The 13,087-nt window shown below is 44.6% G+C and overlaps 1 protein-coding gene across 4 annotated transcripts in view; it reads right to left on the bottom strand.

The window, feature by feature from the left end:
• The window catches only part of mocos (molybdenum cofactor sulfurase), a 135,750-nt gene that overhangs the window by 63,863 nt on the left and 58,800 nt on the right, over window positions 1-13,087 (bottom strand). For all 4 annotated transcript variants that reach the window (XM_073054297.1, XM_073054296.1, XM_073054298.1 and 1 more), the window contains 2 exons: window positions 4,556-4,672; window positions 2,975-3,406 (listed from right to left, as the gene is read on the bottom strand). In XM_073054297.1, the coding sequence (XP_072910398.1) occupies window positions 2,975-3,406; window positions 4,556-4,672 (549 nt within the window). The remainder of the gene's footprint in view (window positions 1-2,974; window positions 3,407-4,555; window positions 4,673-13,087) is intronic.

Below are 13,087 nucleotides of genomic sequence, written 5' to 3' on the forward strand. Positions count from 1 at the left end.
TATCTGTGTATCCACACAGGTATGTAGTGAGTTAAACAACTTCTCTAAAACCATCCAAGATGGAGGCTTTCTTCAGGGTTTATAATGAGATTTCTTACTTGTGAAGAGATATTGCTGCTTCAAGGGCAAATAAATAATGGATGGAGACAGGTGTCTTTCTACCATGTGCTTCAAATCAAATCAAAACTAACCCGCGCAGTAAGTGGTATAAAGAACAGCTTATGGATCGGAAGTGAAGTTAATAGAAAATGAGTGCTCTAGAGGCCAGAATACTCCCCACCTAACATCCACAGGATGTCAAACCAAACTATTCAAGTTAAAAGTCAAGTGATCACTTCACCAAATCTTCAGAAAAAGAAGGATAATCTCAGAGATTCATCCTGAAAACAGTCTTACCTCATGGTCTTTAACCACACTCACTTTGAAAATGCTGGCCTTAAAGACATATTTGCTTGTGGTAATGTCTAATGTGCAGAAAGGTGACATGATGTTTACCCAGAATGGCGAATGGGTGAGTTTTCACTGAAGTGAGTTTTGCCTCCTTAATACTCCAACTTGCAGTAGTCCCTCAGAATCAAGAAAGGGACAGAGTTTACAAGGGGACTAAGTTTTGGGAGAGTTTTCTGCTTTGTGATCCAGCCTGATTCAGTTGCTCTGCACTGAGAAGTTGCACACAAATGTGCCAACCACCACAGAGGCTGCCTTTGGCTACTCCTGTAGGGGAATGAGCGACATGTGAGAGCTGGACAATTGCTTTGGTAAGTGGTTCACAGCTTGAAAAACACTCAAAGCATGCACTGCCAAGTTGGAGCAGTGATAAATGAGTGATGTTGGTTAACAATTGAGGATGTATTTCTACATCTACCTCAGGATCAGCTGAGTCAAAAGTTTCCTGCTGACTATATTCCTGTTGGGAATCAGCAAGAGATCCTGGGCCAGTTAACCATGAGCAGAGAGAAAGCTGATTACCTTAGAGCCCTCTTGGGGCATGATCAGTATGTGTTGAGATCAGTAAGAACTTAGTTACATCGGCTCTTCTGAGTTGATTGCTTAATACATTGGATCCTATTACACACATAAACACAGAATCTCTGCTTCATTAAATATATAGCCAAACACAACTCTGCTGTTGACAAAAAATGATATCATCGAATTCTGTGTCCAGCTCTTCGGTTATCATCTCTGCCATCTCAATTGCTAGAACAGTAGCACCAAGTCAAGCCTTGGTATGGTGAGATCTGGTTTGGAAGCAAACCCTCGTCTTGCCCAGATTCAATCCAACTTCACTATACCCAACAGTGTCTGTGACCTTCAGGTATTTAACAACAGCAATAGTGTTAGTTACATATCACCCAAGTTGAAGACCTCTTTCTTTTGGGCTGTAGGTAGCAGAATTGCTGTGTAGGTTCTTGGAATTTCAAGCCTTTAAGATCCTGAAGGAAAGAACATCACTGCTGCCACTGCTCATGTTTTTCTTTAGGGAGTGGGAAATCCCATCCACAAGTGTCTTAACATGAAGAGTCCCTGGATACTGACTTGATAATCAACACTGAGCTGAACAGAAATATACCGTTTGATGTTGTGTTTTACATTCTGTGTTATCGCTCTTTTTTACTGCAGTTTGCACAATTTTATTGCACGTTGGGGGAGGGAAGGTTTGATGATTTTCTTTAACCGGTTTGGTTCCATGGCTCTTTGTTTCATGGCTGCCTGTGAGGAAAACGAATTTCAGGGTTGTATGCTGCACATAGACTTTGATAATAAATGTACTTTGAATCTCTGAATTAAGTCCATGTAATTTTTTTCTAAATTGTCCACAGTGCCTATGAAGTATGGGTTGGGCGAGAGGGGACATTGTTCAGTTGCATGACAGCCCTGAGGAATAAGCTGCTTTTCAGTCTGGATGTCCATGCAGATATGCTTCTCTATCTCCTGCTAGACGGTAGTGAGCTCATGCTGCAACTATGCTAACTGTGGTTTGTTTCGAGTGTTGCAAAGATGCGACTGATGAGCCACATTCCGCAAGTCTTGGCGATCAGCGCTGTTTGTGTCAGAAGCTGGCATTATCGTTTACAGCGATCAGATACATCTCCAGTCCACCGGTGATGTCTTTGAAGATGAGGTATCTTTACACTCTACTGCCTTTGCTGTGTCTATCTACAAAGCTATGCAGTGAGTTAAACAACTTCTCAAAAATCACCCAATAGAAGCTTTCTTCAGAGTTTTTAATGAGATTTTGAATGTGAAAAGATATTGCTGTTTCATGGGCAAATAAAGAATGGATAGAGATGTGTGTTTTCCCACCATGTGCTTCAAATCGAATCAAAGCTGACCTGCACAGGAAATGGTATAATAAACAGTTTGTGTATCAGAAAATTATCTTAATACAAAATTATCTATGTCTCGAGAGGCCAGAACACAACTAATTTCATTCACAGTTTATACAATAAAGCTTTACATATAATAGATTGTTGTACAAGTACACAGGCATCCTACATAACTTCTGCAAAGTTAAGGCAAAATCTTTCAACTTATACAATTATAGGAGCTAATACTTCAAGTAGTGGAAAACAGCTATTGTCAATTAAGAATTACTCATGTCTGTCCTTCACAGTGGAAACTAAGCTCATTTTCATGTTTGTCAGGCACTCTTGGTGAACAAGAATATGGAAAGTTAAAGCATTGTGCTGCAGCATTTTGGCTACCAATAAAATGCTGATCTTACCTTTGGCACCAAAAATGGGAACTTGGAGGAATAATGTCAAGCAGAACCAAAAATACGCTAAATAAAAATTTCTGGCCTTAAGAGGAAGCGGTTTTGTTGTTCTATGTCAACAGGACTATGAATGGTCCTAATGCAAAAAGTACTTCTAGTTTGCATTATAAACATTAATGAAAGCAATACACTGATTGTCAATCATCCATCTTCACAATACCAGCACACTATTTACTTATAAAATAAATCAATACTCACCTCAACAGCGGCGCAGGACTTGATTGGATACAAGTAGATGTTTGTAAGAGTCACTAGTGCACTGCCAATAGATGTTCCTGGGTTTTTATTCCACTCTGATGGATTGGGTGAACAGTGCTGATAAAGAGGAACTTCAGCTCCATGGGAATGTGTTCCAGCAATTTCCGAAGTGACTTCCCTTACTGGGATGATTTTCTTGTCTGTAAAATTCTCAGTCCATGATTCATTTTTGTTTTTAATTGTCCTACACTGATTTAATTTCAACAGGGTGTCTTTGTCAAAACAAACTGGCTGCTTAACAAAACAATCTATAACAAATTTTAAAAATGTTTGTGCATCATCAAATGTTGACATATAGCCATAGGATATTCGGACTGAACCAGTAGGGCGGCCATCAATCATATCCAAGGTATCTCCACAGACATGGCCTGCCTGTTGGAAATAATTTTAAGCAATTAGCATTCTGAAAAACAATTTCACCTGCTTCTGATAATGAATCAATTTAACTCAACTCAGGATACTATATTAATTCCATAGCTATTACTCAGTAGTGGAAACTTTGTCTCTGATAATGGGCTCAAATCTAATTCCAAAGGGATGAGCACATCACACATCTCTGCAGGGTGAAGAAGTGTTTGCAAATGGACAATACAAGCAACACAATTCAATTTCCTTTAGCCATACACTGTCTGCTTACTTACACATACTTCCTGTGTGTTACACTGCGGGAAATTTTCACATGATCAGACAAAGGAAAGTAAAAGATTTAATTCTGCTTCCACTTTTAATAACATATACCCTTACTCTTCATACGATGTTTTAAAATTATTAAGTGAAATTGCAGAATTTCTGGCAATTTTCTAGTCTTAACTGGGTATAGACTCTCCACTATTGGAAGAAGAAAAATTATTTCTTGTGCACAAAACTACTCCAATAGCATTTCCCAAATCTGTAACCTCTACCACCAGGAGAAACAAGAGCAGCTGGTACAAGGCTGCACGACTGCCTACAGCTACCTTCTAAGTCTCATGCTACTCTAACTTGAAAAAGAAACTTGGTTGAGATTTTTGAATTCCTTCAGCATTTTCACCAGAAGGCCCTCAATAGCTTAAGGTAGCAGCTGACAATTTTCTTCGAGCTCAGCTAGGGGTGGAACATATGCTGACCCTGCCCCTGATACCCGGATCATGGAAAAATAAAGTTACCACACATGAACAATAGCTGGAAAATATCATAAAATGCAGACATACGAATGATAGGAATTGGGATTATTTTATATTCCACTATTTCTAGCGCAGATCATAATATTTCTGTTGTTTCCTTTGAAGGATTTTCTGAAAGCAAAATCAATCAAGCACATGGTATTAAAGATTAATGTTGTGCTGCCTGAAGATCAAGCAAACTGTTTTGACAGCATAGCCGAGCTCCTGCAGGAGGATTAATTATGAACACCTTCTGCTGTGATGATATGTAAGGAAATAAATGTTTCCATCTAGTTTCATAATTACAAATCCTTGCTAATGAACACCGATTCTAAGGCTATAAAAGTGTTGTGATCTGAAATATGCAGTCCATACTAACCTTCAGATTCTTTTTGACATCTTCATTACTGATTCCTATGTGTTGCTGACAGCTTCCAGTGTTACAAAAGCAGCCAGTGCGAAGATGAATGTTGTACAAATCTGCCAGCTTATCCACCTGCAACAGTAAATAATGATGATATTTTCAGAAGGAAAATAAGTCACATTATCAACCAGGTGACAAGAGATTAGTGCATAATAGTTGCAACTCTGCCAAGGATGATCCCAAGCCTGCCTGCAAAAGTAGCATTGGGCATGGGGCTAACAATCCCATTCCATAAACCCACCCAGAGCCAACAGTAGTTCCAAAAGACCTCATCCTTGGGAGAGAAAGGATCTTTGCCTAAAAGGCATATGAAGTCATGAGGTGAAAGCTGGAAGTCTGAGGAAGTCAAAGGGCCAATCAATGTCTTACAACGGAAAGAAGGTGGGGATGGATAGGACACGAAGTACCAAGCGCTAACAGAATATCCAGGGAAAGCATAACAGAGGCCAGCCGAAGAACAGCTGGTGATGCAACTTGAAGCTGACACTAAGATGGGCTGTACCCAGGGGCAATTTGAAAGAGCAACCCAGGGCAGAGGACCATGCGATCTGCTGTCATTGTCCCCAGCAGGGGTGAGGGGGAGAGGAGGAGGGGGAGAGGGAGAGGAGGGGGGGAGAGGGGGAGGGGGGAAGAGGGGGAGTATAGTAGCTGCATTTTTTTTACTCTTAACACAGTGTTTCAAAAGTCAGCGTATAAAGAGTGGAATTTCAATTTTTTTATGTTAGTTCATCAACAGGTGGTGGCATCCGTCGGTCTCGAGAGACCATGGATCTGTGCCTGGAGTTTCCAGGGCACCGCCAGGGCAGGGTTGTATGGGAGACCGGCAGTTGCCCAAGCTGCAGACCTTCTCCTCTCCACGTCACCGATGGAAGGGCACTAGGACCCATGCAGCTTGGCACCGGTGATGTCGCAGAGCAATGTGTTGTTAAGTGCCTTGCTCAAGGACACAAACACGCTGCCTCAGCTGAGGCTCGAACCAGTGACCTTCAGGTTGCCCACTAGGCCACGCGCCAACACAATCATCAACAGGATTCAGATACAAACTGTTCATTGCATTAAAGAAAAATTATTTGTAAGATCATTTAAGAGCAGTAAGGATGGGGATGGTGGAAATGAAAGGGTGGAAGGGAATGTCCCAAAAGGAATGTTACGAAAACCCCGTAACCAGGTAACTTACCAGCAAAGATAGATGGATCAGCTGAGTCGGATGCTACTATTTTCAAACGTTTTATTCAATAAGGGCACAAACGTATGGTTAATACAAACATTCAAATCGTCAAAACTCAATCTAAAACACCGGTGTAACCATAATCAATCAGAAATAAGCTCTTTCGTTGTCTAGGGTATATAATACTGAGTCCAATTGGAAATATAAAGAGTCACTCTGAAGTCTGCAGGCTTTTCTCTTTTGGTTTCACGTGTTGGAGAGAGAGAGAGATAAAACGGAAAAACTTGCCGTTTACATCCGTGGAATCAGGGGAGCGATCTTCCCCGTTGTTAGTTAAAAGCGATCTTCCGTTGGTTCCAGCCACAAACCCCGCATTCGGAATTTAACGCACGTGGCTTATTTCAAAATGGCTTCCCGTTCCTACGGGAAGCGTTATCGTGCTTCTTGGTGTCTCCTTGGTGCGTCTGAGGGTCGTCCTCTTTCAGACCCTTCTTTATACTGCCTCACGGGATCTCAGGTGTCAATCAGGTTGCAGGTGATGCAATCTCTCTCTCAACCAGCCCACTTTGCCCGAGGGCTTTACAATGTCCCTGTGAGTTGGCACGTCTGCAGTTCCCAGGTGTCTCCTGAGAACAATGCCACAGTCGCCAGCTTTTGTCCCAGTGGAATGCGGTATCCAGCACGTCGCTGTCTTTCCATTTCCTGTGTCTATTCAGCCTGTCTCTCTCTCTCTCTCTTGCTCTCTCTCTCGGGTCATTGACCCCCCTTAACTAGAGTTCTTGCAATTCTCACAAAGGAGGGGGCTGGTATCATAACACCTCCCCTCTTAAAAAGGTTTTTACCAGCGGTTAAAACCCAGAGTGGTACAGTCTTACAGAAATTTTGAATCTAATACAATACAGAAGCTTTTCTTTTCACTACAGAGTAATACAGTTATACATTCAAGTCAGCATCTAAACAGGTAACAAGTACAGTGCCCCTTTTCTTTAATACCTTAACCTCATGTGCCCTACTAACGCCTGGTAGCATCAAACTTCAGCTCAATAACCACCTTATTTATTTGCTTTCTTCGGCAACATAACCAAGGAGGTGTGATCTTAGCTTACATACATCTACAAAGGTTCATGCAAAAGACAAATTTTTATGCTACTTTCAAACTTAACAGTCAAGCTTCCATGGGTGTTGTCTTTATTATTCACATACTTTGTCAAAATCCCTTAAAACCGGCTTCTGCTATTTTTAAAAATCGTGCCCCCATTAACCCTCGCCTTTTTTCCGGTTAATTCCCTCGTGGCGATCTTGGGCACCCTGGCGAAATAAGCTTTCGCCCGCTCCTTTCATAGGAGTTATTTTATCAGCGTGTTCCAAACTTAGACCACCCAATTCCTTAATTTTAGGCCATTTGTCGTTTTTCTCTTCAGGACCCGTCATGCTATTAGTTTCCAATTTAAGATCCGCAAGCGATCTCGCTTTGTTCAGACAGCATTTCAAATTCTGCCTTTTCACAGCACCCTCTTGAATAACAATAGCGTGTGGGGCACCTTTACATTCCAAATCAACCTGTAATTGATTCGCAGGCACCGTGTTACCAAGCCATTGTCTCTGCAGCCTGGTTGCTGCTTCTGACATCAATCCAGACATTAAATTTTCTTCCTTTGATTTGGGAATTACAGATTTCCCGTCTCCCTCCACAACAACAGTTATCTCCCCATTCGTAAACTCCACATTAACTCTGAAGACCCCCTTCTGTACAACCCTCTGGGAACTCACACTTCCCAAGGTTAACCCCTTTTTCCCCGAACCAGGTCTATCTGACTCACGAGGACGGCCGCCCCGTCCCCCTGAATCAAACACCTCAGACTTCCCCTGAGCTCTGTTACCAGGTTCCGCACCACGTGCGCCCCCATCTTGGACACACTCAAACGGGACATTGGCCCCTTCCAGGCTTTCAATACCCGTACCTTTTTCAAATTCTAACGTCCCCCGATCCTTCCAGTTACTCTCTAGGCAGCCCCCCGTTGGGGAAGGCGCAACCCTGCGAGCTGAAACAACCTCCTCGGCCATTTCAGCTGACTTCTCCACGGCAAGGGTACCCTTCTCCTCTAAGACTGCCCTCATTTCACTCTCGGGACCATCGAGAACATCTTTAGGACTCTCAACTTCTCCAAACAATTCTGCCAAACCAGACAGATCAACCACGTCCAACTCTGGACGTTTTAACAGCTTTATCCGTTTCTCATCTTTATTTCCTACCTCTAGGACCTTTCTCTTCACTAAGGGGAGGGCTATCTCCTTACCCTTACCCCATTTTACTTTACTACCTTCCGTTTTACCACCCTCTGAACCCTCGTGGTGTAGGGTCGGTAAAAACGTCTGGGCCAATTTCAAACTGCGCGCGGTCCCAGTCGCCGCTCTCGACAGGCTGCGAGTGACCGCGCATGCGCGATAGCTCGGGGACTCCATGGGCGGGGCCTCAACTATCAGGGCGGTTCCCATCTTCCCACCCGCGAGGTCATTACCCAAAAGGAGGTCCACGCCCTCCCCCGGTAACTTCGGCAGGACTCCTAGCTCCACAGGTCCCGACACCAACTCGCAATCGAGAAAGACCCTATGCAAAGGCACGACCGTGATCTGGTTCCCGATTCCTCTCAGGGCAACCTCCCCCGTCCGAGGGCCGAAATTTAACACATTACGGCTAATTAACGATAGTTCCGCCCCCGTGTCTCTCCAAATTCGTACAGGGATGGGGGGGTCCCCTTCCCTCAAAGACACGGTTCCTTCGGAACTAAATGTCTCCCGCCCCTCCGGTACTCCATCTACCTGGGGCCCTCTTGTCAACGTCCTGATTACCACTGCACGCCCGATAGGGATCGCTGCTCTCTCCCTCTCTGGCTCCTTTCTCAGAGCAAAGCACTTTGATGCAATATGTCCCACCTTTCCACAATTAAAACAGTTTAAACCAGGAGATCTCCAGGTTTCCTGTCTGTTATCCTCACTTTTTGTGCTAGCTCCCGGTGGAGTCTCTCCCTTAGCCGGCGGACTGTCCCTACCATTCCGACGGTCTCTCGGGTAACTTTGTGGCGAGGAAAACTTTGTCTTGTGGGTTAGGGCATATTCATCTGCGAGCCTAGCCATCTCTGAGATGGACTGATTCGTCCTCTCACTTAAATACATTCGGATCTCTTCCAGAACGCAACTTTTAAATTCCTCAATCAAAACTAGCTCCCTGAGACGCCCATAGTCCTCGGCCACCTTTTCAGCTGTGCACCAACGATTCAAGAGCACACCCTTCTCATGGGCTAGCTCGGTATACGTTTGATTCCACCCTCTTTTTAAATTTCGGAACCTTTGTCTATACGCCTCAGGTACTAACTCGTAACCTCGGAGAATGGCCTCCTTTACTTGATCATAATTCCCGTCCCTTTCTGTGGGCAGCGCGGCATATACCCGCTGTGCTTTTCCTCGTAACACACTTTGTAACAACGCCACCCATTGCTCTCTGGGCCACTGCTGATTCTCTGCCACCTTTTCAAAGAGCAAGAAATAACTATCAACATCCGTCTCCTCGAACGGGGGGACCAACCTCAACGCCCGACTAATATCAAACCCCTCTTTCTCTCCCCCTTGAGTTCTTCGCTCTTGTTTCCGCCTGTCCAGCTCCAATTCATAGTTCCTCTGTTTCTCTCTCTCGTCTGCTTCTAGCTGCTTTAGTTTGAGCACCTGCTCTCTTTCCCTCTCGGCTTCTCTTGCCCTCTGGGCTTCTCTTTCTCTCTCGGCTTCTCTCTCTGCAGCCTTCTGAGCTGCGTCTATTTCTAGCTGCTTTATTTTAAACTCATGTTCCAGCCTTGCTTTCTCCAACTCTGCCTGATTTGTCCCACTCACTAATCTCCTTTCGGGAATATTTTCCAAATCCTCAGCTGTAAACACCTTCTTCCCAACGTAATGCTGTTGTATGACCCTTAGCACTTCCTGCTTTTTCATTGCTGGCATCACCGTTGTGAGGTCTAAGGCCTGCGCCAAACTTACTAAGTCTGATTTTGTAGCCTTCCCTAGCGCCTCTACCGTCGGGTTTCTCCTAAATTCCGACACATCCATCTTTGCTGGTTTTTCTGTCTGGCTACCTGCGTACCAGATCCAAATTATTTTTTTTTTGACTTACAATCCCGATTGACTGACCTCCCCCTTTTTGGTGTCAAATCCCGGACGAGCCCCCACTTGTTACGAAAACCCCGTAACCAGGTAACTTACCAGCAAAGATAGATGGATCAGCTGAGTCGGATGCTACTATTTTCAAACGTTTTATTCAATAAGGGCACAAACGTATGGTTAATACAAACATTCAAATCGTCAAAACTCAATCTAAAACACCGGTGTAACCATAATCAATCAGAAATAAGCTCTTTCGTTGTCTAGGGTATATAATACTGAGTCCAATTGGAAATATAAAGAGTCACTCTGAAGTCTGCAGGCTTTTCTCTTTTGGTTTCACGTGTTGGAGAGAGAGAGAGATAAAACGGAAAAACTTGCCGTTTACATCCGTGGAATCAGGGGAGCGATCTTCCCCGTTGTTAGTTAAAAGCGATCTTCCGTTGGTTCCAGCCACAAACCCCGCATTCGGAATTTAACGCACGTGGCTTATTTCAAAATGGCTTCCCGTTCCTACGGGAAGCGTTATCGTGCTTCTTGGTGTCTCCTTGGTGCGTCTGAGGGTCGTCCTCTTTCAGACCCTTCTTTATACTGCCTCACGGGATCTCAGGTGTCAATCAGGTTGCAGGTGATGCAATCTCTCTCTCAACCAGCCCACTTTGCCCGAGGGCTTTACAATGTCCCTGTGAGTTGGCACGTCTGCAGTTCCCAGGTGTCTCCTGAGAACAATGCCACAGTCGCCAGCTTTTGTCCCAGTGGAATGCGGTATCCAGCACGTCGCTGTCTTTCCATTTCCTGTGTCTATTCAGCCTGTCTCTCTCTCTCTCTCTTGCTCTCTCTCTCGGGTCATTGACCCCCCTTAACTAGAGTTCTTGCAATTCTCACAAAGGAGGGGGCTGGTATCATAACAGGAACAACAAATGTTTTGAAGATCTGAAAGGATTCAAACAGTTCTTGTTGATGCTACCCAGCACAGGGTCAGGAAGGGGAAAAATATCAAAAGGAAAAGATGAGTTTTGAGAAAATTCAGAGTACATTCAGCAAACAAATCCATTTCCTTGGTAGCAAAATAGAGTGAGCTTCTTTACAGGGCCAACCGATATCATCACTGCCTGTCCTAATTGTACACTGTATGCAAATACACCTGCAGCAGATGGCTCAACCATGATCTGATTGTGTCAAGCAAATTCCCATGGCTTTTTGAAAGCTGGTCTCTTTTTACATCTCTGGTGTGTCAGCAAGGGACAGCAGGATCTTGTCGTGGCGCCACCTATACCGTCCTTATGCTAAAGCTGTTTTGCATCCTGATAGTCTGTGTGCCAGTGAACCCTGCTGACCACAAAGCTTTCAGTTAAGGTCTTTCCTCAGCTCCATGTGTGCAACTGTGATGGTGTAGCAAGAGTGTCATACACGGACTGCAGGAGGAAAGATCCCATTTCATCCAGGTCTTCTGTGACCCCAACTCCACTGCCTTCGATAACCACCTTTCACCCTCGCAGTTCTGTACTTCTGAATGGACCGTTTCACCCCTATCTCTTGCACTTGCACCCACCCCCCAATCATTGAAAGTGTGCAGAGCCGAGACCTTGCCGTCCCAGGCATGGGTTGCTAATGATGTCTCTCAACTGCAGGGAGCTCAGTGCCTAGTCTGTGGTTGAGTTGGTGGCCCACTTTCGTCACGATCTTGTTGTGACTCCTATTTGGTTTATTAGCTTGTCAGTGGAGCCCCTCAGTGTGAACACAACTCTACACTTTGCCACCTTGAACTCCTCCACTACTGATGACAATGGGAGCTATAGCTGGCCTGATCTTACGTAGAGGCCCACTGAAGAAAAACTTGGGGGGTGGGGGGGAATTCCCAGCCACCTCCACAGGTGCTCGTTGACTTTCGTCTCGATGCCTTCTACAGTGGTCATGAGGAACTCGTACACCGTGAAAAGCCAGAGCAGCCTTGCTAGAAGACCATGTTGGTACAGCCATGTCTTAAATTTACCAGGGAGTCCGGTTTTGTCAATCTTCTTCAGCCACTCTTCAGTCTGCTTTACAGTGTCAGTGATGTTGGCGCTGTCCGTCATTGCTGTATTAAACCACTTTCCAAGACACTTTACTGGGTTGTCCTCTATGGATGGAATGACTTCTCCTTTTACTTGAAGGCTGAACTTGCTTGTAACCTTGCCCTTTTGATCACCATGCATCTGGACTTCCTGGCCTTGAAGGTCATCCTAGCCCAGGTAGCTATGTTGTCCATGATTTCCAATATCCATCTTGCTTGGACATGGGTTACTGTGATGTCTTCTATGAACCCCCATATTGCAGGTTGTCAGATGCCAGGCTCTAACACTGGGCCTCGGGTTACGTCTGCTACTGCTGATATGAGGAGGTTCATACCTATGACAATCAAGATGGGAGAGATGGTACAACCAGGTGGAATCCCTTTTTGGAGGTCTCGTCACCTGGTTGTAAAGTGGGCTGAAGTGAAGTGTAACTTGAATCCTCCTAGGTTGCTGGTGATCATGTCTCATATTACTGACAGGATATTGTAGTGGTCCAAGCCAGCCTGGATGAGAATGCATGGAATTGATCTGTAGATGTTAGCTATGTCTAAAAGGAGTACTGTTAGGTTGCCTTTCTTCTGCCTGGCCTCGCAGATCAATTGGCTGATTATTGAGGTATGTTCAAGGCACCCAGAAAAATCTGGTATGCCACCGAAAGATGGATGTGTTGATATAGTGGTCCTCCATTAAATATACACAAGACCTTGCATTCCATGCTAAGGAGGGAGATTGTCCTAAACTGGGTGATCGTAGAAGACTCATCTTTTTGGGAACAAAGCATCCTTCAGCTATTTTTTAGCTTGGTGGGATAAAGCCTTCATCCAAACCTTCCTCATTATCTTCCATAGCCTCCAGAAGAGTTTTGGGCATTTCCTATATACCCTATAGGGTATACCATTTGGTCCTGGGGCAGCAGATGACTTTGCTCTCTTGATGATATCCTGAATCTCCTGCTACGTTCAGCTCAGTTGCTGGGATTCTTGATTGAGTTCTAATCCTGATTCCTATGGGGATTGCTGTGTGATTCCTACCAAAATTCTTCCACCTCCTTCTTTCAGCTGGTTAGGGTCCCAGAGTTTTTCTGGCTGAAAAGAGCCCTGGCAAACCTGAATGAGTTTT

This window comes from Hemitrygon akajei, chromosome 8, assembly GCF_048418815.1.
Source record: "Hemitrygon akajei chromosome 8, sHemAka1.3, whole genome shotgun sequence".
NCBI classification, from domain to species: domain Eukaryota; kingdom Metazoa; phylum Chordata; class Chondrichthyes; order Myliobatiformes; family Dasyatidae; genus Hemitrygon; species Hemitrygon akajei.